The 25,589-nt window shown below is 30.8% G+C and overlaps 5 protein-coding genes across 7 annotated transcripts; 2 read left to right on the top strand and 3 right to left on the bottom strand.

Annotated features, from left to right (window-relative positions):
- Window positions 1-1,210: 1,210 nt before the first annotated feature.
- Window positions 1,211-10,221, bottom strand: Bma-nfi-1 (MH1 domain containing protein; the record flags this gene model as incomplete). Of its 2 annotated transcripts, none has more annotated exons than XM_043079507.1 (19): window positions 1,211-1,363; window positions 1,620-1,740; window positions 1,933-2,041; window positions 2,238-2,490; window positions 2,976-3,104; window positions 3,331-3,544; window positions 4,173-4,406; window positions 4,706-4,805; window positions 5,375-5,514; window positions 5,900-6,124; window positions 6,401-6,451; window positions 6,592-6,749; window positions 6,979-7,109; window positions 7,387-7,572; window positions 8,435-8,515; window positions 8,830-9,010; window positions 9,227-9,457; window positions 9,766-9,921; window positions 10,162-10,221. In XM_043079507.1, 19 exons carry the CDS (start codon window positions 10,219-10,221, stop codon window positions 1,211-1,213), a joined length of 2,913 nt encoding a protein of 970 aa, XP_042935441.1. The 2 variants fall into 2 exon arrangements, with proteins under 2 accessions (XP_042935441.1, XP_042935440.1); XM_043079506.1 differs by having other exon boundaries at window positions 7,387-7,596.
- A 3,693-nt stretch (window positions 10,222-13,914) lies between these two features.
- Bm17586 (Uncharacterized protein) lies at window positions 13,915-15,415 on the bottom strand (the record flags this gene model as incomplete). The annotated part of the gene is made up of 4 exons (XM_001902087.2): window positions 13,915-14,029; window positions 14,498-14,584; window positions 14,987-15,087; window positions 15,332-15,415. The coding sequence occupies 4 exons, from the start codon at window positions 15,413-15,415 to the stop codon at window positions 13,915-13,917; spliced, it is 387 nt and encodes a 128-aa protein (XP_001902122.1).
- Window positions 15,416-16,714: 1,299 nt separating this feature from the next.
- Window positions 16,715-17,165, top strand: Bm373 (Uncharacterized protein; the record flags this gene model as incomplete). The annotated part of the gene is made up of 2 exons (XM_043079508.1): window positions 16,715-16,807; window positions 17,031-17,165. 2 exons carry the CDS (start codon window positions 16,715-16,717, stop codon window positions 17,163-17,165), a joined length of 228 nt encoding a protein of 75 aa, XP_042935442.1.
- A 459-nt stretch (window positions 17,166-17,624) lies between these two features.
- Window positions 17,625-23,124, bottom strand: Bma-daf-22 (sterol carrier protein, putative; the record flags this gene model as incomplete). The annotated part of the gene is made up of 16 exons (XM_043079509.1): window positions 17,625-17,723; window positions 18,005-18,115; window positions 18,234-18,326; window positions 18,454-18,596; window positions 18,943-19,038; window positions 19,132-19,239; window positions 19,365-19,437; window positions 19,595-19,728; window positions 20,186-20,280; window positions 20,545-20,631; window positions 20,933-20,996; window positions 21,207-21,404; window positions 21,869-21,932; window positions 22,184-22,320; window positions 22,588-22,645; window positions 23,068-23,124. 16 exons carry the CDS (start codon window positions 23,122-23,124, stop codon window positions 17,625-17,627), a joined length of 1,617 nt encoding a protein of 538 aa, XP_042935443.1.
- Bm9425 (Uncharacterized protein) lies at window positions 22,712-23,772 on the top strand (the record flags this gene model as incomplete). Of its 2 annotated transcripts, none has more annotated exons than XM_043079510.1 (2): window positions 22,712-22,731; window positions 23,637-23,772. In XM_043079510.1, the coding sequence occupies 2 exons, from the start codon at window positions 22,712-22,714 to the stop codon at window positions 23,770-23,772; spliced, it is 156 nt and encodes a 51-aa protein (XP_042935444.1). The 2 variants fall into 2 exon arrangements, with proteins under 2 accessions (XP_042935444.1, XP_042935445.1); XM_043079511.1 differs by lacking the exon at window positions 22,712-22,731 and adding an exon at window positions 23,524-23,570.
- Between the last annotated feature and the right edge of the window lie 1,817 nt (window positions 23,773-25,589).

The raw sequence follows: 25,589 nt of genomic DNA on the forward strand, positions 1-25,589 counted from the left end.
TTAAGCATTAGCAACTTTAATGCTATAACAAACAAATAGAAAGAGGGAGAGAAGAGAAGAGAAGAGAAGGAAAGAACAAACATTTTGAAATAAAATCAGGAAACAAAAATTTTAAATGATGAAAAGTTATTTTCAGCTTCACAATCTAATTAACAGCATCCATTTACAACGGAAAAACGAAAACAATAAAACCAACCGGTTAGAGCACAGCAACATAAACAATAATATAAAGTACACGAAAATACTTCTAGATAATCAACAAAAAAAAAAAAAAAAGGTTCTGGCGACTAATACAGTAAGCTTTAGTCAAAAAACTTAGCTATGATTGTTACCAATAATATAAATGTAGCAATCATCGAAAGATGTAACAATATGTGTAACATTCTAGTAATTTTAACAGTCAGCACAGTTAATTCATTTTTATAATCTCAAAAAAACAAAAACAAAAAGAAAAAAAAACAAGAAAAGAAAACAAACTTATTGAAATACAATTAGCAGATTAATTAAGATAAGTGGCTAAAAAGTTTCGCTGGGAAAGTTAATGTCAGTGATACATTATACAGTGAATTATTAACAAGAAACACATTAAAATGGACGCCCAAGTTTTTACGTTCTTATAATATTCCAAGAATTAAAAAAAAAATCCTTCCAATCAATAAATAGAGGCATATATTTTGCTTACCTAATTTTGGTCAAAAAAGAAATCAACAGAAAGATCAATCAGCAAATAATAAGAATAAGGATCACAACTAAAGTGCAAATTGATCACTAATTATTGCATGTCACAGAAGAAATTAGGAAAAAAAAAACAATGACAGCGTGTTTTGAAGAAGTGAAAATATATGAGAAAAAAAAAAAAAAAAAGAAATACAATTTTCATTTGAAATACTATACAATGGAACTGAAGGTCACATTTCATTGAATTTTGATGAATGAATAACATAACTAAAAGAAAAGAGAGAGAAAAGAAAGAAGAAAAGATGGCAAATATTAAAAAAAAACAGTAAGAGTTGTAATTATGCACTAAAAAAAAAAGACTAAATGAGCGTTTCCACAGAAATTTTTCACCATCTGTTTTTCCTTAGTAATTTCGCATCTAAACAGTTGCATGAAAACTTTTATGAATTTACCTTATTCATGACGAAACATTTCATGGAAGCTTAAAAAAAAAACAATGCAGTTAGACATATTCCTAAATAAACGCTACTTCTCATTTTTTAATGAATTCCGATGGACTACTTAAGCTCTGAGAATTTGATGTTGACGATGTGGAACCGCCACGAGATGAAGGAGTCGGTGATGAACTTGGCCTATTTCCTGCCTGACGTAAATCGTTTGTGGTTGAATCTGGCAATGCACGCATCTGAAAGCTTACAAAGCTTGTAGCAAACTAGCAAAAAATTGTTCCTGAATACATAATTGAGAAGAAACTGGGATAAAATGTTGGTCAAAAGAAAAAAAAAATTTACGATGGTAAATTTTTTTCTTTTACCATGACGGGCAACAAACTTTTGTACAGAGTGCACCAAATATAATGTAACACCTCTGTGACTAACACTTGCTGACATGTGTAATTCAAATACAAAAGTTCGTTATTTCAAATACTTCGAACAACTTACTGATAGCTGTTCATTGCTAGTAGTTGAATCAGCTATAGGTGATGTAGCTGTCGGTGTTTGAGATGTGATTAAAGCATTTGTTGGAGGTGTTGAAAGGGAAATAACTCCAGGTACCGATATACTGCAATAAAGTTCTTCACTAGTGTTACTATGCGTTAAATACGCCAACAAAATAGGTGTTCTAATGATTTCGTTCATGAATTTTGCCGCTTTTATCCTTTATAATTTATAATCCCTAACTATTTACCAAATCAAAATATCCATTCTCACGAAGCAAAAAAAAAAAAAAAAATAATTTTGAAACAAAGCTTACTTTGAAGCAGATGAATCTGACCGTGCATCCGAAGAACTTTGAAGAGGGAATGTACCATTATGCGGAGAACGACTATTTTCGTTGAAGTAGTTCAAAAATTGATTTGAAACTAAAACCAACAAATGGTAAACAGCAATGAAATATAAGCATATTTTTTTCTCTTATAATAAAATAGCAAACAAATTCAATTATTCATCATCAGTAAGGAATGTCTTCAACTACTGTCAATAAATTTGTTTAATTGAACATGCCATCTACAAATTGCCATCTACAATTATAACACAACGGAAACTCATCGTACACACCTTCTTTCAGCAATGCTTGATCTGCTGAAGCGGATGAACCACTAGAAGCAGTGATCACATTCTGAACAATACTCGAATATTCTTCATCGGTCAACGGTCCTCTAGATGGTATACGTACGCCAGGTACTGGCGTTCCAAGAGTTGAGCTTGCTGCAGGAATCGGTGTACTGCGTGGAGTCGTTAGTGGGCTACTCAGAGTAAAAGGCACCGGTGAACCCATGGCTGAGTTGCAGGCATTATCAAACAATTGCTGCTGCAAATATCTTGCATGTTGCATCTCTGACAAAAAGAAAGCTGCATGGAACTTTTCCAATGATTATTCATTTCCATCTTTTTTGGAAAATCTAAATTCTAGGTTTAATCCAACAATGAAGGATACAAGAAGTACAGTAGGAGAATTGCTGCATAACAGCCTTGATAATTCATATATATTGCTTCATTCATTCAAAATGCACAGCATCTACTCATCCAAAATTAGAAAAAATGACTTTTGGATGTATTAAAAAAAAAAAAAAATAAATAAATACAGAGATATCAATCACTTTAATCACAGCAAATAGCCACTAATTTTAATTTTAGAATGAATCTAAGGCACTAGTCAAACTTAATTGAGTACAATTTTTTTGTCTCTTGTAAAACTGAATTAACAATCCTGCATCATGTAACTTTATGAATGCGGCATAAAAATTAGTCCTTTGAGTGTAACTCAATAATAGGAAAATTTCATAGCAAAATTACCTGTCGTGATACAATATGACTTATTTTAGCATCACGAGCAGCGGCTGCAGCAGCATTGTTATTTGTATCGCCAATGTTAGAGATAAACGGTGGACGATGTGCCACAACAGGCCGAGGAGTTACCAGTAACTATAAAAAGAATGTGCCCTCAAATTTCCAAATACTTCTAGCTACAACTACTAGCATTTCTAGACGAAGGCTTTCTCCGTAGTTTCAAATTCCTATTAGCAGAAAATTTTGAAAATAACAGAGCAATACTAGCGTAAATTTTTAAGCAAACTAAAATACAAATAAATAAGGAGTACATAAATGTGACGAAGCAGATACGGTGGAGGTAGAGAAGCAAAAATGTTACCTGAGGATTTCCTGGCTTAGTTGTGAATTCTCGAACTGGCTGATCCAGCAATGCAACCTTTTTTGCAATCCTTGCTTCCACTTCAGCAGCATCATGTTCTAATATACGCCTTTCGTCTATGATCACCGCTTGTGTGGAAGAGCCAGGGGGTGAAATATCCAAACTGATACTACGTTTTATCGAATTTTGACTTTCGATGCTGTGCAGCACAGTGCTGAAAATGTGTTTTAATTAGGAGTACTGTTATGGCAACACAAAAATCAGAAGATAATGCTCCATCAAATGTTAAACTACTTAACAAAACCTACTCAGCAATACAAGTGCTTTACAGTAAGTGTTGGCAGCTGAATTAATGTATCATTTTTCATAAGGCGGATTTTACGTTTACTGGACCATGTATAAGAGATAATTTATGAGAATGGCAAAATCAAAAAGTAAAAAAAGTAAATAATGGTTAAATTATTTCTTAAAATGAATTGAATCACCATTTAAAATGATTCATCCTGAATTTGCACTGGGGTCGAAACAACACTTTTGATTTAGCAATTTGGAAACATTTTTGATTCATTTGATGGAATATTTATTTTTTTTTATGACCTTTCGTCATAACTACTGGTTGCTGTCACCCATTAGATAGTAATATAACGAAAATTAGATTTCAAACTTATATATCAAAGGCAGAAAAATCAGATATGAATAAGACTAATAATTTGGTGAGATCAGAGCGTAATCATAAAGCACACTAAATTTTGATGGTGTAAAAATATATACATTAAATATAAACCACACAATCTGTACATACAAAAAAAGAATATTTAAATTTCTCGAATAACGCAACATACCTGAAGCTAATGACATCACCATTTGACGTTGTGAACTTTGTCGGACTTGAATGATGCATATCGACAATATTTAGGCCTGAAGAATCTCGCAACGTCATATCAAAATCATTCTGAAGAGCCAAATGTTGCTGTTGCTGATGCACATTGCGACTACTTACAGCAGCATTATCCATTTCTGTAGTTCTACCCAGTAATCGCTCATTAGCTGACGAACTTGGAGAATGATTACGTTTCCTAGAATAAAAAGTGATTTTACAAAAATCTTTTATAAAATCTGGTTGAAATAACTATGAACTGAATGATAACAGAAGCCTCATGGAAGCAATAAAAGGAATAAAAGAAATTGTTGGAGTTCAAATTTAGAAGCATGCTGGTAACAAATGAATCTTCAACCGGTTGCTATGTGTCTGTGAAACGTCTGTGAAACAAACATGAAATTCTGTTGAAAACAATCTCTATAATCTTTCTACGGATCATACTAATCGTGTAAATGAAAAATATACTGTAAAGTTTTAACAGCAAACAAACTTTACCTGAATATAACAACCTGTTCTACATCTTGAGCAGTATCATTGGGGTTTCGCACTTTCACATCACGAGTCAAACGAGTAAATGCTGTCACAGTACCAATACCTAAAATTTAATAATAAATAAATCATTGATATTTCAAAAAAGAAATACTAATTAATAATTTCACCCAACATGAAGTATGGCAAAAAATCATTAAATTAATTGAAAGAACAACTTTGGAAATAATTGTGCCAAATAATGCCAAATCGTATGCAAATTAAAATAAATACAATAATATCAGAAAAATCCCTTGTAGAAGAAAACTATCAAAGATAAAGTTAACAGCTATTAGCAGAAAAGTTCGAGACCAAGCAAAGAGAAAATGCTTTATATCAACAATTAAAGAGTTCATCATCCTAGTTCACCATAAGCAAGATGGGATTATTTTGGAGAATGAAACAGAAAGAAAAAAGTACTGAAAGAACCGCAATCTTGTTTATCATATTTCATAACTGCTCTTACACTTTTCGGATTTCCTTGCTGGTCTTGTTACCTGCCAAATAAATTGACCTCACTACCAGCTCACTTTATAACCTAAACAACTCAGTGAAACAATCGATTGGTAACAAGGAACAAAAAAACAAAAAAATAAAATACAAAAAAAAAAAAAAAAAAAAAAAAAAAAAACTAACGCTGTGGAGTGACTGCGGATACAGTGCTGTTCGCAAAGTCTCTCTTCTGCTGGCCAGAATGATGTATCTGATAATCTTCAGAAAGTCGACTTGATTGTCGAGCCGTTGACGTAGGTACAAGTAAACTCTCACATGTTGATCTAAAAATCCTCTATATGTTAGCACAAATTTGTTAGAACTGTACGCTTGAATGATACTGAGGAGGCTTCTCAATCTTTGCCTGTAAATATTTTATCAATATATCAAGTGCATTAAAGTTTTATTAACACCAACTAATCACAACACATTCAACAGTTTACCCCTTTTCCCAATGTAATTTACCAAAGTCTCATAATCTATTCACTTGGGTTATTTTTAATTTTTGCCATTTCTCGGTGATTCAAAAGAAAGAAAAAAACTCTCGAAATTTCATTTGCTAATATCGTCTTAATCTGTTTGACACTTCCACGAAATATAACTCTCTCTCCCTCAGCATCAATAAATGATCGAACAAAGTTGTGAAAATTTTTGATACGAGAAACTCACCCTGTCCTTGGGCGCATCGCATCACGGTGCATCAATGATGTTTCACTGACATCAGCTGGTCCAATACTTCTTATAGTTTCACCTGATGCATGATGCCTGTCCTGATGTAATTCGCCATGCTGGGAAACAATTCTTACAGTATTACTTCGATTTCCACTTTCCAATGCATCTTCCCTGATCAGACGTTCCTGTCCATCATTCGATGTTGAAACCGTGAAAGGTGGTCTGCAAGTCTTTAGTGCTATTTAAAAAAAGAAAAAAGAATATAGAATCTACAGATATTTTATTTTTATTCCATGCACAAACTCGATTAATTTTATGAGTGCTATATCAATGACTGAGTTGGCTGCGGTTAATAATATACCACTTACATATATCCACTTAGACGTCAGTTTTTTTTTGCTTTTTAACAACGAAAAAGATTTATGCTGATATAAAACCATACAGTATTAGCCACTTCAAAATGAAAAACAAAAAAAAATTGGATAAGAAATGAATAACCTCAGCTGTACAAGCCTTGTTCCTTCAACCGCACCCTGTACCACAAGAGTCCTGAAATGAGTTGATATTTCCTTCGAAAGTACTCATAAATTCTAAATTTGTTAATCACCATATCACAGAAAGGAAAAAGTGTTAACGAAGAAGTACAATCAAAAATTATAATGATGGCGATATCAAGCACAAAAAAGCACCTTCGATTACTTGCAGTGCCATCATCACTTCGTTTTATCTGGATATATATTGGTTGGCCAACAATGCGTCCACCAATTAATTGATGTACTTCTTCGTTAACACTTCCTACACTATCCCGTGAGGCGTGCCGACTACGTTTTTCCAATGGTTCAGCAGCCTAGAATTGAAAATGCATTTTAAAAGTTAAAAAAAAAAAAAAAAAAAAAACTTTAACTTCCCGGACTAACACACATGTCTTTAAATTCTTAGCACATTGCTAAGTCTGACTTGCTTTCTCAGGTTCGTTAATGAATAATTCAGATTTATTTTCTCAATTGTTTGACAATTAATGTTGCTTAGTTATAATAACTACGGAACAAAATTAGGAAATGAGAAATAAAAAGTACGTCATCAGCTAAAAGATTCGGATGGTCAAAATCTGGATGTGTCAAGTCCGTATCCAATGCAATTGTTACCATTGCTCCCACTTGGGGTGTTCCACCTGGTCCACTCAAACTACTGCTTCGTATCCTGGTATCTAAATATAACCGCTGAAATTTACATATTTTGGTCAACAAAAAAATTATCCACTTAAGCAGTAACTTCGGTGAATTATACTTTTTTCTTAATGCTATGAACTAGCACAGTTCTAATATTCAGGACGAATATTCTTGAGAATTACATCATCCTGTCTACTCATTTGCCAAAACAACTTAAAAAAGAAATATATTTGCAGTGGTAATACAACTTTCAAACTTAGAACAGAACAGAAGGTTACAGTGCAACAACTGCGTAGCAGGCAGAAACTTAATTACCAGTGCTTTCAATGATGCCATGATTATCAGATATTCGATAATCCGCCGCCACAGTTGGAGTAGACGTAGGAGCGACGTGTCGTCGTGATGATGATGGCTGCGGTGGGCTACCAGGTGACTGCCATTCCAAATCGTTATATGGTTCTTCCTTTTGTGGAATGATTTCTGCCGGTATACGTGCTTCGCCTTCAACCAGTGTTATTATTGAAGCTGTAAAAATTGAACAATCATTTATGTAGAAGAGTTCCTCATTTACAAGGAACACGGAAATAAAGTGACCAGTGATGAACAGAGACTGGTGCTATCGCATTCGCGAATGCATCATCTGGAAGGAAAATTTGAACAATCGGAAACGTCATTTCTAACTTAACCATTATACCCATGCAAATAATCTTTTAGAATGTCAACTCGAAACTTTCTTGTTTAATGAATTTGAGGGATGAATAACAAACTGTGAAACTGCTGTCGACTTGAACGCAATACGTACAATACATGCTTTTAACCTTTAAAAAACTGTCAACCCTAAGCAAATTCATGCATCTAAAGGAATTATGTAAAAATATATTATCCCAGCGAAATACATAATCTGAGATGAACGGAAAATTATTCACCTATAATTCAAGCGGCTATAAAGTTGCAGGTTAAAATTGTAATCAACTGATTTGGTGACGAAAATAATAAACACAAAGTGCAGGAATATAGCAAAAAACGAACATTTATGAAGCAAGTGCTGATATAAAAAACACTTTCGGAAGTAAGAATGAAGCAACAACTATATTAGTCGGATAACTGGTTAGACGCTTCTACTCATAAATTTTGAACAAAAAGACTTATAAACTAAATATTATAACTGATCTCTAGGTGAGAATAATGCAAGTCTTTTTCTTCTACCTTATCTCGAAAAAAGTAACAACACAAAAGAAAAATAAACGAAAATAAACTACTAGTATATACATCACAAAGTTTGTATAGATAAAGAAAACACTAGAAAAAGGGCGAAAACGATAACTTTAATAAAAGCACCACATCAATAATCAAAGAAACGTACGTCTAGTCAAAGTCTTCAATTCATAAGCGGTAAAGACACCAGTTCCCCAAATACCTTCATGCGCTGCTAATTTGTCAGGATCTATAAATGTCAATAAAGTTTAAATCTAATGTGAAGATATTTTCAAATCATAACTTATTATACAATATCTAGAATATTCCAGGACAAAACCTTTCTTTGAAAATTGAAAATTAAAGAATTATAAGCAATAGTGAGTGCTCCTGTGATCCTAAATAAAATAAAATACCTATAATTCTAAACAGAATGAAATATGTTTAAATAATCTGACTCAACAAAAATATGAAAATTTAGTGGGATAATTATATACAACACCTTTATGCCTGACTTGAAAAGATAAGGAAACTATTCCTCAAAATTAATGAAAACATCAGCACCTTTCTCATCGCTTTCTTCCTCGGCAGCATCCGGATTTGTTGTATGTATAAAATTTGCCAAAAATAAATCTAATTCGCGTACAGCTATACTAATATGATAAGGATTTACACATAAACTTGGAAATGCACATTCTGAACATTTTTCCAAACGTTCACCATCCGTACTTTCCAAAGGAATACCCTAGAAACAGACGTGTTCATGCCGAGATGCCATTTCTATATTCTGCACTGCAGATGAACTGAACTGTTAAATGATCAGAAACTAGATTATCTAAATAGAGAAAGAAAATCTAGAGATAGAAGCACCGACGTTACAGTAAGAGCAATGCAAATGTTGTAATTCATCCACTAAAATGCAGAAAAATGTTATTAAACCGAATTTATAACTCCTCCATACCTTGAATAAAATAACCATCACTAGATCAAGACGCCATACTTTGTCCGCTTGTCGCAGGCAATCGATTCGTCGCATCTTCCCCTTTTGATCAGGATTTGACAATATGCAAACTGCTGGCCTCTGTCCTGTGACACAAAGGACAAAATCTTCCCGGCAATGAGGTTGTATATCTTTTCTTAACTTGCCAAGTAACCGTCCTGCCCATTTCTGTTTTATTTCCACCCTTTCATTCTGTAAATTGGAAGCATGGAATGAAGAATCTCAGTCAACCTTTACTAAATAAAATGCAAGCGTTATTCCAAATGCATTCAAGCTTTGGTCTATCATTTCCTCACTGTCCTAGTAATGCGGTCGTCGTTTTTTATTTTTTCGACAGATCGAATGATTGTATCAACCACTGAATAGGACTGAATAGAAATAGTTTAAGAGACACAAAAAATATTCATAGGATATCAGTGTTCAGTAAATGCTTGACTTCATACTTTAAATACTTAAATTTGGTAAAACTATGAAATTTTCCAAAACAATTAAAAGCTTGCCATTAACGCATCTTTGCAACTTTTCTCTTCATCGACTGTCATCCGCTTTTCGTTTCTTTTCATATACCTCCGTTTTGCAGCTTGTAAATTAAACCATACATAACTAAACTCTTTCACATACGGCAACAACGCCTCCACAAAGGGATGAAATTCATCCTAAAATCCACTCTGTTGCAATTCACGCTACAATTTCTTCCGATTTGAGCTCTTATTCACTTTTCAGTAAGACTTATTAATATTTTGAATTAAATATCATTTTACTTTTAATTCATATTTGCATTTAATACGTACTTAATACGATTCGGAATATCAAAAGAACGTATTATATAGAGACATAATACTTTTCCAACATTCTAAAGAGAGGACAGTAAGCTAAAAGATTTGAATTAAACAGACCACATTGCCAGCTGGATACTGGCTACTGCACAACGGATAATCATTGATACTATTTGCCATAACTGATCAGTCTTCCCTATCGTACGAAACAATGAACGCATGGCACAACGGCGCAGTTACCGTTTTGCGAATATTTATTTGCTTCGCACTTCCTCCTTTTTGTTCACCTGAAAATTACAGTTTTCATCGATTTAACAAAAAAGCTACGGAAATATGAACTGTGAGCTGTCCAAAACTTACATGAAATAAGAAAAACAGAATCGTATGAGAAAGAAAATTGCAATTTTACAAAAAACCATAAACCATAAGTTGTTATGCCGAAGTTTCAGAAATTAACAAAATGAATTATAATGGGGAATGAATATGTAAATGCCAATAATGATATCACTAAATTTGCAATCCTTTCTCGAACAAAAAAAGTAAAATAGCAAACTGGAATAAAACTTGTGAAGATTATATTTACAATCAATTACTTTAGTTAAACATCACTTCAGTTAAGTCTTTAATTAACACAACAATCATTTCAAAGTCTAATAAAAGCAATATTCAAGCAACATTTACATATAAGTCCTGGAACATATCAGCCCATATCACATCATATCATATCAGATCCAATCAATCTACAACAGCAATTATCTATTTCTACGTACACTGAAAAAAAAGCTTACATGGACGTATGCTTCGTATCAAGCAAAAAAAGATTTGCTAAAACTTACTTTCATATAACTCATCTTACGCAATTTACAGCAGTGTTATATACCCAAACGTTAGGTACGTGTGTAGACGTGTGCAAACATCACGTACGTGGTACACTTTATAGCTTCTATACTAATGAATGGAACGCAAACCGTCAAATTTACAAAAGAAGGGAACTTGGCAAGATGTTAACTTGGCAACGATTTCTACATGAGATCATGTGCAATTGTTATAGGATGTTGAAAATCAAAATTAATGAGATACGATAGTTCGTTGTAAGATCTATTTCGGATAAGAACAGCTCTTTATCTAAGAAAATTTTTTTTTTTTTTGAAAGATTTATGAGTGCTGGGAGAAAGAATAGGTGGGAATATGTGTAACTGATTGATTACTGATATTTTCCTGTCAGATTTACTTACAGATTTGTGTTCAGGACTTTTTTTCTTTTTTTTTTTGCTTGCTTTTGTTGAATTCTGTTTTAGGATTCTTTTTTAGATGAAAAATAACTTAACACAGAAAGTGAATATCATATATTACGATGGTATCATGCATACATGAGTCATACGACACGTGAAACGTTTAAAAACGTAAAGTACTATTGTAATATACGTTACTCAACTTTCATTTTAGTTTTACTTTTTCCAATGGAAAAGTTATTTTCTGGTTGGTTTTTTATGGCGTTTTTCCTAGTAATTTTTCTTTTTCCGCTTTTTCATGGAAGCTATGGATGACTTTTACAACTTTTTCTTTTCTCTACCAATTATTGCTGCTTATAAATTTGTCATAATATAAAACATTAAATGATGTAAACACTCCTAATAATTTGTTGATTTCATTTTTTTTCTTTCTACTGTATTTCATTTATATTTCTTGTTTATTAATGCCATCATGAAATTAAAATTGTGATAAAATGAAAGGATTTTACTGCATGCAATGATTCAAAACGAATCAAATTAATTAGTAGATTGGAAAATTAAGCTAATTTCACTCGAATTAATTAAAACTAACCAAACTAATCATTTAAATAATTTGCAATCTGCGCTGTTAGCCAATTAATCTATCGGTTTTTTTCATTTCGCATAAATTTAAAACGCACATTTATTCTTTACCACATGTTTATAAGTTGAATGTAGTTATAATTCTTACCTGCATAAGTGTCGCACAAATATTGTTGACAGTTCCTTTTTGATAGCGGCAAAGATTGAGAGGATTAATCCTCCTTTTTTGCTTCTCTTCTTTTCGCTATCTAAAAATTGGCTAATTAAAACCTTCGTTTTAATAAAATGATTAATACAATAAGGAATTCAGTAGTTAGAACTTTACATCAAATACCAACCAACCCAAAGGATTTCGTAAAATGAATTTGACGGGTAGGACCGTATGCTTCAACGAGTGGCAAGGTGCGGTGCGCTTCCATTTAAGGTGACATTTAAGGTGACAACAAATTGCGCCTTCAGAACGCGCACATTGGTGTAGCGCTTTGTGCTAGCGCATGTGAAATGATGAAGTATTTTGTGTATGATTTAAAACACAAATATCTGACTTTAAACAAAGCGAATTGCTGTCTCTTTGTTTTCACTGCGATATCAACGAGTAATAACGTATTGATCAGTTATACTTAGAATAAAATTTTCATTGCTACAAATGATACTTACCGTAGAACATATTCCCTGTTGATTTAAATTTGATTGATCTATCTCTGATATCAACTTTTTTGACAAATCATTGAATGAGCATTTTCTATTTTACTTTTGATACTTTCTATAATCAGTCATTTTGCATTTATAACTTTTTCATTTTTGCTATAAGTATATTCCATACCTCTGTTCACAAATGTCCATTTTTGAACCTCACACATATCGTATCATCAATACATTTGCGCCATTTATATGAAATAAGGAATAGTGAAAATAGTAGCGATAAAGCACATCAAAAAGTATCATAAAATGATTCATCGCGTTCTGTTGGTAATATCTAATGAATATGCAACTTTTAATTCCTATTCACTTTCTCTTACTTTTACCAGTGAATTACAAATCGATAAGTGAATCATTTAATAATTAATTAACATAATTTGAAAAGGAATCATAAAAAAAAAAAAAAAAAAAAAAAAAAAAACCGATCTTATGGGATAAACTTATCAAATAAATTAAATTGTCGAATTGTTTTTTTGGTATATATTTCAGACAAAATATAATTTTATCTGAAAAGAATATAATCTTAATATTACTTCTATTGTAAGTATTCATAACGATAAAGTTACTTTCAATTTTTGATTTTGTTCTACTGCCAAACAATGATCCAACTTGAAACTGCATGGAATATTATCACTTTCTAAAAAATTGTCTAGGCTTTAATCACTCCTAATGGCCGGGAGCGTTATCAGTTTCTGTGCTTACCAGCTAATATTTCACTGTGAATTTCATTTGGTTCAATTTAGAATAAAGCATTAAATGAAATGAAAGTGTTCCATTGAAGCACTAAATGAAATGAGCAGTTTGTTGCAGTTTATCCTTATGAACTAAACTTTCCTTTGCTTTTTTTTTACTTTTCAATCTTTGTTCAATTTTATATTTGTAATTTACTTGATGATAACGAGTGTTTCGCAAAATATATTCATCAGCATTCCATTTTTTACAGAGTTTAAAATTTCCCTTTTTGTGGTGTTTTTTTTTTTTTTTTTTTTTTTTTTTTTTACGAATGAACAATACAGCATTTTTTGCATGGAATTTTAGTTTAATGTATTTTATTGTTGATAGACAATCGAATCTGAACATGTTATTACTACTTGAATTTTTTAAAAAATGTAAAGAACAACTTTTGTCATTCAAGATATCCAATTATAACATCGCTTATTCTTCCTGTTACATTAAAGATTTTAATAGAAATCTGTGACACAATGTAATGTGATGTGACATATTTGATTGTCGCACATATTTCCAATATTTAATAAAATAGCGGTAAAACCAAAGTTAAATGTTATTTGTTAGAAAGAATTAAATTTGAAAAGTGTAAGAAATGGATGGAAAGTTGGTAGTATCAAAGACTGATTCATTCCTATGCGCACTGCCAACCTGCTTCAGGTGCACAGTACGAATACTCCAATTTACCATTGTTCGTTCTTTCGATGACGCACGAATGCAACTTATCTTCGCAGAAGCAGCCTCTGTCACTGAAATATGACTTATTAGTGCTATTAAGAAGTGGGGACACAGCGTTGACAGTTGTGGGGAACACTGGGAGGGAGAAGTGGGGACACAGAGTTGACAGTTTGAGGAACACTGGGAGGGAGAAGTGGGGATACACCGTTGACAGTTTGAGGAACACTGGGAGGGAGAAGTGGGGACACAGCGTTGACAGTTGTGGGGAACACTGGGAGGGAGAAGTGGGGACACAGCGTTGACAGTTTGAGGAACACTGGGAGGGAGAAGTGGGGATACAGAGTTGACAGTTGTGGGGAACACTGGGAGGGAGAAGTGGGGACACAGCGTTGACAGTTTGAGGAACACTGGGAGGGAGAAGTGGGGACACAGCGTTGACAGTTTGAGGAACACTGGGAGGGAGAAGTGGGGACACAGCGTTGACAGTTGTGAGGAACACTGAGAAGTAATTTCCGCAAGAAATGATTGAAGTGGCTTACGTCCATGCCTGATTCTCGCTCAGTCTGCACCACGCTTGTGGTTCACGTTGATCGTAGCAAGCTTCGTGCGAAGAGCACTCTTTCTTTCTGCAAACAATCGAATGGAAAAGTGAGGTGAGCTCTTTATTTGTATTATTTGTGAACTTTTTTCCTAAGTAAGTGATATGTGACATTTTCATAAGTAAAGTAATGTGTGACATTTTCATAAGTAAAGTAATGTGTGACATTTTCATAAGTAAAGTAATGTGTGACATTTTCATAAGTAAAGTAATGTGTGACATTTTCATAAGTAAGGTAATGTGTGACATTGATATGGGACATTTTGGAGTCAATTTAAGAAATAACTATTTCAGAGCGAAATGAAAGATTGCAGCGATACAAATAACACATTTTTAATAAAAGGACCCATAAAAAGTGAGATGGAAAGGGAACCGATTCCTCAGAAATATTTTGAAGGATTCAAATTATTGAAAGTACCAAACGACTCACTTGCCATCAGTTTCAACAAATTCCCCTTTGGTTACATATTCATCACCTCCTTCACTACCACCTCCGTCCTCGCTGTCGTCGGTGTCATCGGCTGCGGAGTCCTAAAAAAAATATTTTCTTTTTGATGGATTTGAAAAGAAATGGTGGCAATTCAAGTCCTGCATTATGTCTCATTTCAGTCAACTCATAAGTCATTTTCTCGAAAGAGCTCCACGTTACCACCTGCTTATCAGTTTGTCTCACGTACTATCCCGTGACCTGGCTAGGTCTGTACTACTACTGTCGATTTAGTGATTTGGTTAACATAGTGGTTTCTTATTTCTTTAATAAATTTGCAAAAGTTACATCGAACTCTTCGTCTGATTCTGATGCACACGGAAGTGTCACAAAAAGAATTACCAAACCGAATGCTATTAAAAGTTTATTCATTTTCTCTTCCTGCAAAAACAACCAAATATTAATCGCATTTGCATAAATTGCGCTAAAGTAAGTTATTGCAAGCCAAAATAAAATATCGCTTCTACTTCCATCGCTCCAACTATCCATTAGTTAATTCCAAGCATTGTTCCTTATGATTTTTTTCTTTAAAACAGTCCACTGTCCAAAGATCACATTTTTTGGAAGTAAAACTCACATTGAAGTAACTCAATCACGAATTAATAGTAATCTTTAATTATTCATAAAAAAGAACTTACTAATTTGTCAGTCTTATTCGAAGCGGTGATAAAGAAATGATAAGATCAAATGATCAGAAAATTGATTCCTCTTATATATTCGAATAATAAGTGTACCTTTCGGCAGATGTGCGCTTTTTTTTGTTTTTGAGAAAATTATTCTATTATTCTAAATTCCATTTGTGGGAGTGCATCAAAACACACTGACCTTTATGATGACATTTAGCTTCTTGCCAAGTTGACTTCTACAGCTGAGTCATTCATTCCATTTCATTCGGTTACGGAAAGTTAACACAGCTGTGCTTCAACGAAAAAGGATATCAGATCATTTTTACAAATGCTTTTTCTTTATTTTTTGCTTCGAAATTTTATTTCATAAAAATTACTAAGTTTCTCATTTGGGATGCAAAAGTGTTATAAGTTGTTTATTCATGTTACAAAATCGATTCGTCAGGGTTTTGTCTTTCGTTTGATAGCTCAAATACTTTTTCAGGTTCTAACCTAAAATACTATTGACTATCAAAATGAGCCAATTTTTACAAACGTTTTCAAAAATGAGTTATCTATTTGCTTCTATTCTTTAATGACTTAAAAGTTTTTATTATTTACTTCAAAATATTTTCATAAATGATAGCAATTTTGCGCTGCAATTTAAATGATATTCAAAGTAAAAATCACAGTATTCAATAATAAATTATAAATATATCACAATGAGTTAATATATTGGAAATATCGAATTACAACATGAAATAAATGAAATTACTTAAAATACTCATCAGAAATATGTAAATATATGAGCAACAATAATTTGTCACTGCGAAAATTTTCACTAAATATTTTCCTTCACAATTTCAATTGACAACAAACAGATAATTAAACTTGGAAGGTTTATGCTACTATTAAGATAGATTATAACTAATATAATATAAGTAAGAAATATTTAAGTGTTACTTAGCTAATTTTTAGGAAATCATCGAATTATTAAATCATATTTAGCACTCTTTTTTTGCTCAGGTTCAGCAATTTCTCGTAGTTATAGGCTTATTGCTTATGCATGGTTTCAACAACAAATAAGCAGGCATGCATGAATGTAGCATGCAGAAGTGCATGCGCTGCAGTAAATGTGGATGTAATGGCAACTTGTGAGGTGAATAGAGGAATAATATTCCTTTTAAAAATGAAATAATTCATTTCATAGAATTTATTAATCTTTCTTTGTTTTATTTAATAAAAATGAAATTATATGTGTGATCTGATAAGTAAATGATAACGTTCCCAGCCAGCACTTTCATATTTTTGATACATAGTATTGAATAGTTTGATTAGCAAATGCAAGCATAATTCCGATATAAAATATTTTTTAATTTTAGGTATTTCAACATCTGAAACAATTATCAAATGTTTCTGGATGGACAAAAACGATAATATTTCTTTACTTTATTTTCAATAGAAATGCAATATTCTATCCTGGTATATTTAATAATCTAGTTTTAACAGATAGATAATTAATAGCGATCTATTATGATCTGATAATTAATCACTCGGTTTTTTGCCCGTGATAACATTATTTTTACTTACAATTTTATTTTAACTTATGTATTAACTTTTGTTCCATGTGTAGGTAGTATTCTACTATTTCAATGATTATTTATGTCTGATATCAACTTTTTTTTTCTGTTAATGTAATATATTGTATTAATAAATAGTACCATTTGGAAATTTCCTTATCATTTGTATAGTAAGAAGTGATTTAACCTTAAATGATATGCGGTGATACTGTAATGAATTTAGGATATCATACTGTAAGTATTCGTTAGTGCTATGGAAATACATTTATATGATAAAATGATAAATTGGTCATATCTGAAATGAACTTCAACAAGAAAAAATTATTGATAACTAATTTATTCAAATTTAAAAAATTTCTATTACAAGTAAAATAGACAAAATTAGAAACTTTTACATTACAATTTAGCTTTAAATAGTTCTGGTTTCACTAATGTTCGCAGTTTCATTGCTTTTGCCAAGTTACCTTTAATTTTCAGTTTGCGTTGTAAAAATGCCTGAAATCATTCTGTATAATATTAAATATTACAGATCAAAGCTGTAAAAGCAAATTTCAAAATATTAAACTGTTGGAATATAAAAATGAGTTATTTATTAGACATAATAACAGAATGACTAGCTTTCATGAAATTTAAATTTTGGGAATAATAAGATTGAAATCAAAGAACTGAGATAAAACTATTACCGATTGATATTCATTGTCGTACACTGTTTCAATGTAAATATTTACATATTATAAACATTTAATCGTTTTTCTATTACAAATAAGCATACTTACCTGATCAGGTCGCAATTTTCCAGTAACAATTTTCACAAAATCGGAATCTTTCATTGTCATCTCAACATCTACCTGACCTTCACCCATTTCGATAATAGTTGGTGGTGTCACCTAACAATTAATTACACATATTTAATTATTCTTCCTAATATTTACTTTATTTCATAAAATTTCACATATTCACTTCATTACACTAAAAAACTTAACAGCAATAATAGTTTATAAATACCTTGCAGTCAACAACCCATTTTTTGACAGCATTATCCGGTCCGGTTAAAATAAATCTAAATGAACTGTTTATTGTCTGTGATAAATCTTTTTCCTGAAATGAAAGAAAACTTCAGGTTTTTTTTTTTGTTTAAAAGGACAAGTTTGTTTGAGATCTTTATAATCATATATCAAAGTTAAAAATCTTCAAATTCTTATTAAAGAAAAAAAAATTCATTTACCGTTTTTATACGTTCTCTAATTCCATCAAAAATGGCATCACTTAAAAAGATTTTTTTTACTGGAACTTTTGCATTTGTCACATTTTCTGAAGACGACAATTGAGCCAATCGATACAATGCAACCATGCCAGCTCCGCCAATTCCTTAATGATAAATATTTCTCTTTGACCCATCTTCTTCATTTTTCTTTTATTCATTACAATTTACTTTTCTCAGTTTATAAATTTTTTTTCGAAATCAAATCTTTTCCTTTATTACTTATTATTTGTGATTTAATTTTGTTTGTCACACATAAAATGTGATTCTATGAATCAATTTCTCATAAAAATAAAAGAAAAAAGTAGTATAGAGATAGTTTTTCAATTACTTTCAATCAACTTCGAGAAAATAAGCTAATTTTTTGGCTTTATTGCACATCGTACAATTCAAATTAGATTTTAGTAACCTGATTTAAAATATTTATTTAAGCTAAATGATTATCAATCTTACCAATGTTGTGCTGCAATGCAACTTTGCAATTTGGTACTTGGCGTGCGCCAGCAATGCCACGCAGTTGAAGTGACAATTCAACGACTTGTGCTACGCCTGAAATATGAGAAATGAAAATTTGGTAATGAAATTTGAAATAATCTTTCCACTGATAAAAAATTAAAAGTTCATTTGTTTTTGTAATCATACCAGTTGCACCTATTGGATGACCCTTGGATATTAATCCACCAGAAGGATTGATGACCCATTTTCCACCATATGTATTATCACCCTTATCAACAATATCACCGCCTTTGCCTAAAGGAAACTTTTTAATTTCGTACCGAAATGATATTAAAATTTCAAGTGCAATTTTGAAGAATTCCACCGTCGGTCTATAAAAACAATTTTAAATTCTAGCTATAAATCTTGAAACAACTTGCCAATAGGACAAAGGCCAAGTGCTTCATAAGAAATTAGTTCATTTGGGGCAAAGCAATCGTGTAACTCAATAACCTGTAATTTCTCTCATCTAAAATAGTAAGTATTTCGTTTAATAAATCATAACGAACTTTTTTAGCTAATTTTTAAAATGATTTCTATTTTTCTTTTTTTCAAAGATATCAAACATTTTCTTCAACAATTTAAAAATTCTCAAAAAAAAACTGTATACCTGCACATCATTTGGTGTCAAACCTGTCTTCTGATACAATCTATTTGATAATTTTCGTATCATATCAAAGCCAATCATTTTTAGACTCGAATGTTCAGCAAATACGGATGGTTCATCAGTGCCTAGCTCAGCACCTGTATTAAAATTATTCAATATTTTATTTCTTAAAAAATTATATCAAAAATACATCTACAACAAAATTATAGTACAATTAAAATGAAAAAACACATTTTTAGAAAATTATTAAATTAGATATACAGAAAAATTAGATGATTTTATATAATTTCCTTGGATTGAATACGTTAATATAGAAAGGATTAAATTAAAATATAAATTTACTATATAAAAATCAAACTTATAAGGAATCGATTATAAATTGTCCCACCAATAAATTTTATTTGGTTTTTAATTCTTTAAGTTAAATCTTATTGCATTTTTATCAAATTTATAACATATTTATGCAATTTTCTCATTTCAGATAACACTCCGAAATTAACAAAACAGTTTTTTCTCTTTTGTTATAATACCGTTTTCTGTCTTTTGAATTAATTTATATTTATTAAATGTTGAAATATTTCAAAGTAACATCACCAATAATTTCAACAGCTTGTTTGTAAAGGTGTGGAGATTTCTTTAAAAATTGTTCGCTGCATAAAATCACTGCTGCTGCACCATCCGATGTCGGACTGAAAGTTTTGATTTCAAATTTTACTTTTAAGAAAACACTGCTTTTGTTCTTTTATCTCTTTTTTTTTTTTTTTTTCGAAAGATATTAAATGCTGCTAAATAATAAATTCCATAGCAAAATAGTTACTTTGTAACAACTAATGCATATTTCTTCTTTTTCATTTCTACAGTAGTCGTTACTATAGTAATTGTCTCAACTGATAAGAGAGATAACAGTTATTGCTTATCACTTTATCAGATTAGCTATTAAATTATAGCTTAACCTGCATTCTAGAAGACCCATAAAATCGTGAATCACTCGTGCATTCAGAATCTCATCCGAACTATATTCTTTTTGAATCTGTGAATTTCTATAAAAAAGAAGAAAGTAGCTGAATACTTCATGTCAGTAAAGTTAATGAATCCATTTAAAACTTCTCATTTTAATTGTTGGATGGAAATTAAGGACCAAATTGGAAAAAAAGACAATGAAGTGAAAAGAGGATTGGTCAACTTTCCGTGAATGATCTCTGAGGTCTCGATGACTTTTACATTTTATTTACTTAAAATTGAAATGAAACACAAATCAGTATTTAAAAAAAAAAAGATTCCTCATCCTTCATTTCTAATCTTTGATATCAAAAAATGGTAAATAATTTTAAACAATCTTACGGATTGTTAATGGAATGTTTATGGTTCTTTTGAGCTATTTTAGCAAAATGTTCTCGTTTGGTTCCTGAAAAGGACGAAAAAATTAATTTCAGTAAAACTGAAAATCGATTAACTAAATGAAATATTTCAGTACTAAAGCTTTCCATTTCATATTTTGCCTTTTTGAACAATTCTTTGATCTTTTTTTAAATTTTAAAAAAGGAAGGAAAATATATTTATTTATTCAAATTCATCAAAAAATGACTTTTACAACTGAATAAATTAAAGAAACTACCGTATTTATCCATATGTTCTCGTCCAGCATTAGCAAACATTTGCGCCATTAGCGGTGCTGGTAACAGGCCACGTGTTGTAGAAATGACGTTAATATGTCGTTCGAGTGCGTGTGTTCGATCATCAAGCTTTTCCATTGCTTCCAGTGAGCCACTCTTCATTTTCTCAAAACCTACTGCAAGTGCAACATTTACGTGACCTGAAAGGAAAACAAGCGTGTACTGATTCTGAAAGGATAATATGGGTTGGTCTAATTATTATGACCAGGTAATTAATTACTACCTATCATTAATCAGGAAATCAAGAATAAGTCTATAAATAAAAGAATAGTAAAAATGACCTGCAAACTTATTAATAGCAGTAAATATTTTGATTCATTCAATGTGCTATTTAATAAATGAATGACTTTAGAAATTAATAAATTTGAAAGCAACAAGTTTTTAAATAAACAAAATTTACTCGAAACAAAAGAAAAGATTATTTTTTGAAAATTATCCGCTGATTAGCCATAAATATTAGTGATGAGAATTATGTTAATAAGTTTAATAAAATTGAATCAGTACAATTAAAAGGATGTGTTTTGTACTAATTCCTAAAAGTAACCAGTTTTCTACGAAAGAATTATCTCAATTTTTTGCTATAAATTTAAATTCCTAAAAGTACCTCCTTCAATACACAATTTTGAGAGATAAACAGCTGTTGAACCACTCGCGCATGCATTATTCAACTGAAATATATCAAATCTCGTTTGTTTGACAATGGAAAGAATTAGCTTTCATGGAAACTAATTATAATAATTAATAGCACTAATTTATTCTTACTTTCTTTTCTAATTACTACTAAATATTAATCTTTGGCTTAAAAAATAATGAAAACGTAGCTTTAACAAAATATGAATTTACTAATATTTTTATTATAATCAAATTTTTTCCTGAGATATTGATATGTAATAATTAAAATTAAAAACAAGCAGCTAACATTATAAATAGGTATTCCGGTGAGTCCAATCTCGTAGAGTGCTCGCTGTCCACAACAAGTGCCACCGTACAGATAGCCAACTGCTGCTTGCTCCACATCACTATACTGTAGTTTTGCATCCAATAAGGCTTTGTTTACTGTAATACATTTTATGCTTAATGTGGTAAATTCAATGATAATATTAGCTTGACGAAATGATAAATAACTGCTGTGACGATTAGCGACGAATACGGTAACGATTACGGTAATACGACATTACGGTAATGCGATTCAAAGAAATTAGAAAAAAAAAAAAACTCCTTTGTTCTCCTTTTATGTAATTCAAAAAGAAAGAGGGGAGATGGAAAAGTTGAAATCGTAGTCATTTTTCATAGCCAGGTTTAAAAATTCAGAAAAAGTCTTGCCTGCTTCCTTTACCATATCAGGATAATCCCAGTTTGGTACTGATCCTGGTTTTGTAAACTAAAATTAAAAAAGCAAAAGGAATTATGAATTCAGAGAATTCTATGAATTGTGCTATACAAAAGTATGAGAAAAGAAGAAATTGAGTAAGTAAAGAACAAATAACTGAATTAAACTATTTTCTACGATTTCATTGTAATTCTTAAGACCAACTATTCGAATAAAATTTTTAATTATTGATTGAAAATTTGTTCACAAATCTGTCACACTTTCTTATTTCTCTCCTTCTTTTCCACCTTCTCTCCTTTAGTTCTTTTATATCAAATTAAATTTAACTGTTACGCTCTTTAAAATTTCCTAAATATGCATTTTTCCTCTATCCACCAAACTATCAAATGATTAATTCTTCTTTTTTAAGTAGCAGAATATGAAATTGCAAAAAATTTAACACAATTGTAAAATCAATCAATGAGAAAGTTTACCTTTGTCATTCCAACACCAATAATATAAACTTTTGGCTTTTCGTTTGACGCTGACATTGTTTGCTTGTTTTACTAACCGATCAATCAATAACTGAAACTTGAGAAAACAAAAAATACTTTATTAATTAATTTCAAAATTTATAATTATATTTATTTGGAGATATTTTTTTTGTTTGGAATCTCTATCAGTTAAAATAGAAAATTATAGTAGTTTTTTGTTAATAATTTTATGAAACATCATACTCTAGTAAAATACTTTTATAGGCGAAAAATAATTTGATGAATCTACGACTAACATTTTAATCCCAAAAAAATATGATTAATTATTTAAATCGCAGATCATTTAAGATGTAAAAATTCAGGAAATAATAATTATGGCAAAAAAATAAAGAATGAATAAAAATATTTTAAACTGAACAGACGATTCCATGCCTTATAAAAATAAAAATCGATGAAATGAATGAATGTGTAACGACGACGAAACACCCATCCATTGGGAAGTTGTAATTTCTGCGGGAAAGCGACGTGATCGCTGCAGTGGTTGATCTGTTATCATTCATAAACTGTAGCCGTGTTGTCCTGTTGTTGAATGTCGTTGTTGTCGTCGATGATGATGATTTTAATGATGATAGTGATACTGATGATGATGATGATGATAATGACGATAATGATGATGATGATGATGATAAGAATGTACGATATTGATGATGATGATGAACTCGCGGTCAGCGTGATCCACCAATCAATGGAATGTGCTTTTTTGTTAAGATTAAACATAAAATGAATGGATTTTCATGCTTTTAACTAACCTGAAATTACTTTTTAAAATTTAAGCGAAGGAATTTTAAAATTTGGTTTTTGTTCTAAAATAATGTAAAAAAATGATAATAATAGGTTACTAGTGAGTTACTCGTTTACCATTACATAAGTATTACTTGTGTAAAATACTTTCACACGACAATTTGACGAGTGAAGGACCAACGATCGAGAAGCTTTGCAAGTTTTGAAGTTTCTTTTGCAATTTGTAAGCATAACGAAAACTCATCTTTACTTTTTGATATTATCTCCAATAGGTACTTAATTAAATTTAGCCACTAAAAAATTGTGCACTTCTAATTTTGTACCATTTAATTAACTTTACTTCGCGAATTTCAAATTTATCTACAATGATTGTTAAATTATAGTGTTTTAAGACACTTGATTCTTGAATTCAAATACAAAGTCCATTTCATATATTTTCTCTTCAACATGAAAAATTTATTTAATAGCTTGGCAAGTTATTTGTTAGAAAAATTAGCAGTTTTAGTAGATGGAAAAGATTATATTAAGAATTTAAGCGCCATTTTTCTTTGTACCCAAATGAGTAAAAAGAATTATTTATGTCAATTTTTAAAATTTCCATTTGAATAGAATTTGAATGAATGGTAGATAGCACTTTGATATATTTCGCTTGAATTTTCATGATGCAAAGCTATGATCGTTGAAGAATCAAATTAAAAAAAGAAAAATTTTTGCTTGTAACATATAACCTTGTTGAAAAGTTGAATGATAATAAAACTAAAAAAAGAGAAAAATTCTTTTCCTTCATTTTCTTTTCACTGTCCTTCAATTTAAAATGTGTTTTTTTAAATGTTTTACGGTGTACTTTTCAATTAAACTTTTTTTAAGAAAAATAAATTATTATCATACACTATACTTATTCCATAAAATTATTTGTATACTATATTATCTATAACTAATAAACATTTCTCACAAAAGACATGGAAAAAAAAGGTTGCATTTAATATGAAACTATTAACAATAATCAAAATTGTCAATTTATATTCGAAAAGCTCTTAAAAAGTAGAGTGAAATAGAAAAACTTTCTATCAATAAATTTAATTACTTTTAATTACTTAACTTAATCGGTATGCTAGTATCATTTGCTATTACTATGCACATGCGACAACCATTATTGTCACTGTCCCCTCTTAACATCCTTGTGCTTGCTTTTCCGGCATGACACTTTGATCTCACAACAATGGCAGACGATGTGACAGGTCCGAGGTCATCGCAATATGTCGCTAAAATAATGAGAGCACGCGTTTGTCGCCGTTATTTACTGTTGTATCCGATGATTCCACTCAATTTTTGCTCTCTTTTTTTTCGATTAATTTTGTATTTACTTTCTTATAGTACTGAAATATATGATAGAATGAAGGTAAACAATTAAACTAAAATCAAGTAAACGTAGTTGAATAGATTGATATTATGTATTAAAAAAGCTGTTTCAAATTAAAATTTTTCTGTGTTGAAAAAATTCTAAACAAAATGTTTTAATATTTTTTGTCTTTTTTTTCAACTTATTACCAAAATTTTCTTTTTATCACATTTAAATATTCACAAATGAAAATTTTCCTTTAAAATTTTGCAGTCCTTTTTTTTTCTCTCTCTTTTTACACTTTGAAATCATCCATTTGAAGATTTCATCTAGAAAACATGTTCCTTTTGAAGGTCATCCAAGGCCTGTTTTGATTTTTTAC

This window comes from Brugia malayi, assembly GCF_000002995.4.
Source record: "Brugia malayi strain FR3 genome assembly, contig: Bm_v4_Chr2_contig_001, whole genome shotgun sequence".
NCBI classification, from domain to species: Eukaryota; Metazoa; Nematoda; class Chromadorea; order Rhabditida; family Onchocercidae; genus Brugia; species Brugia malayi.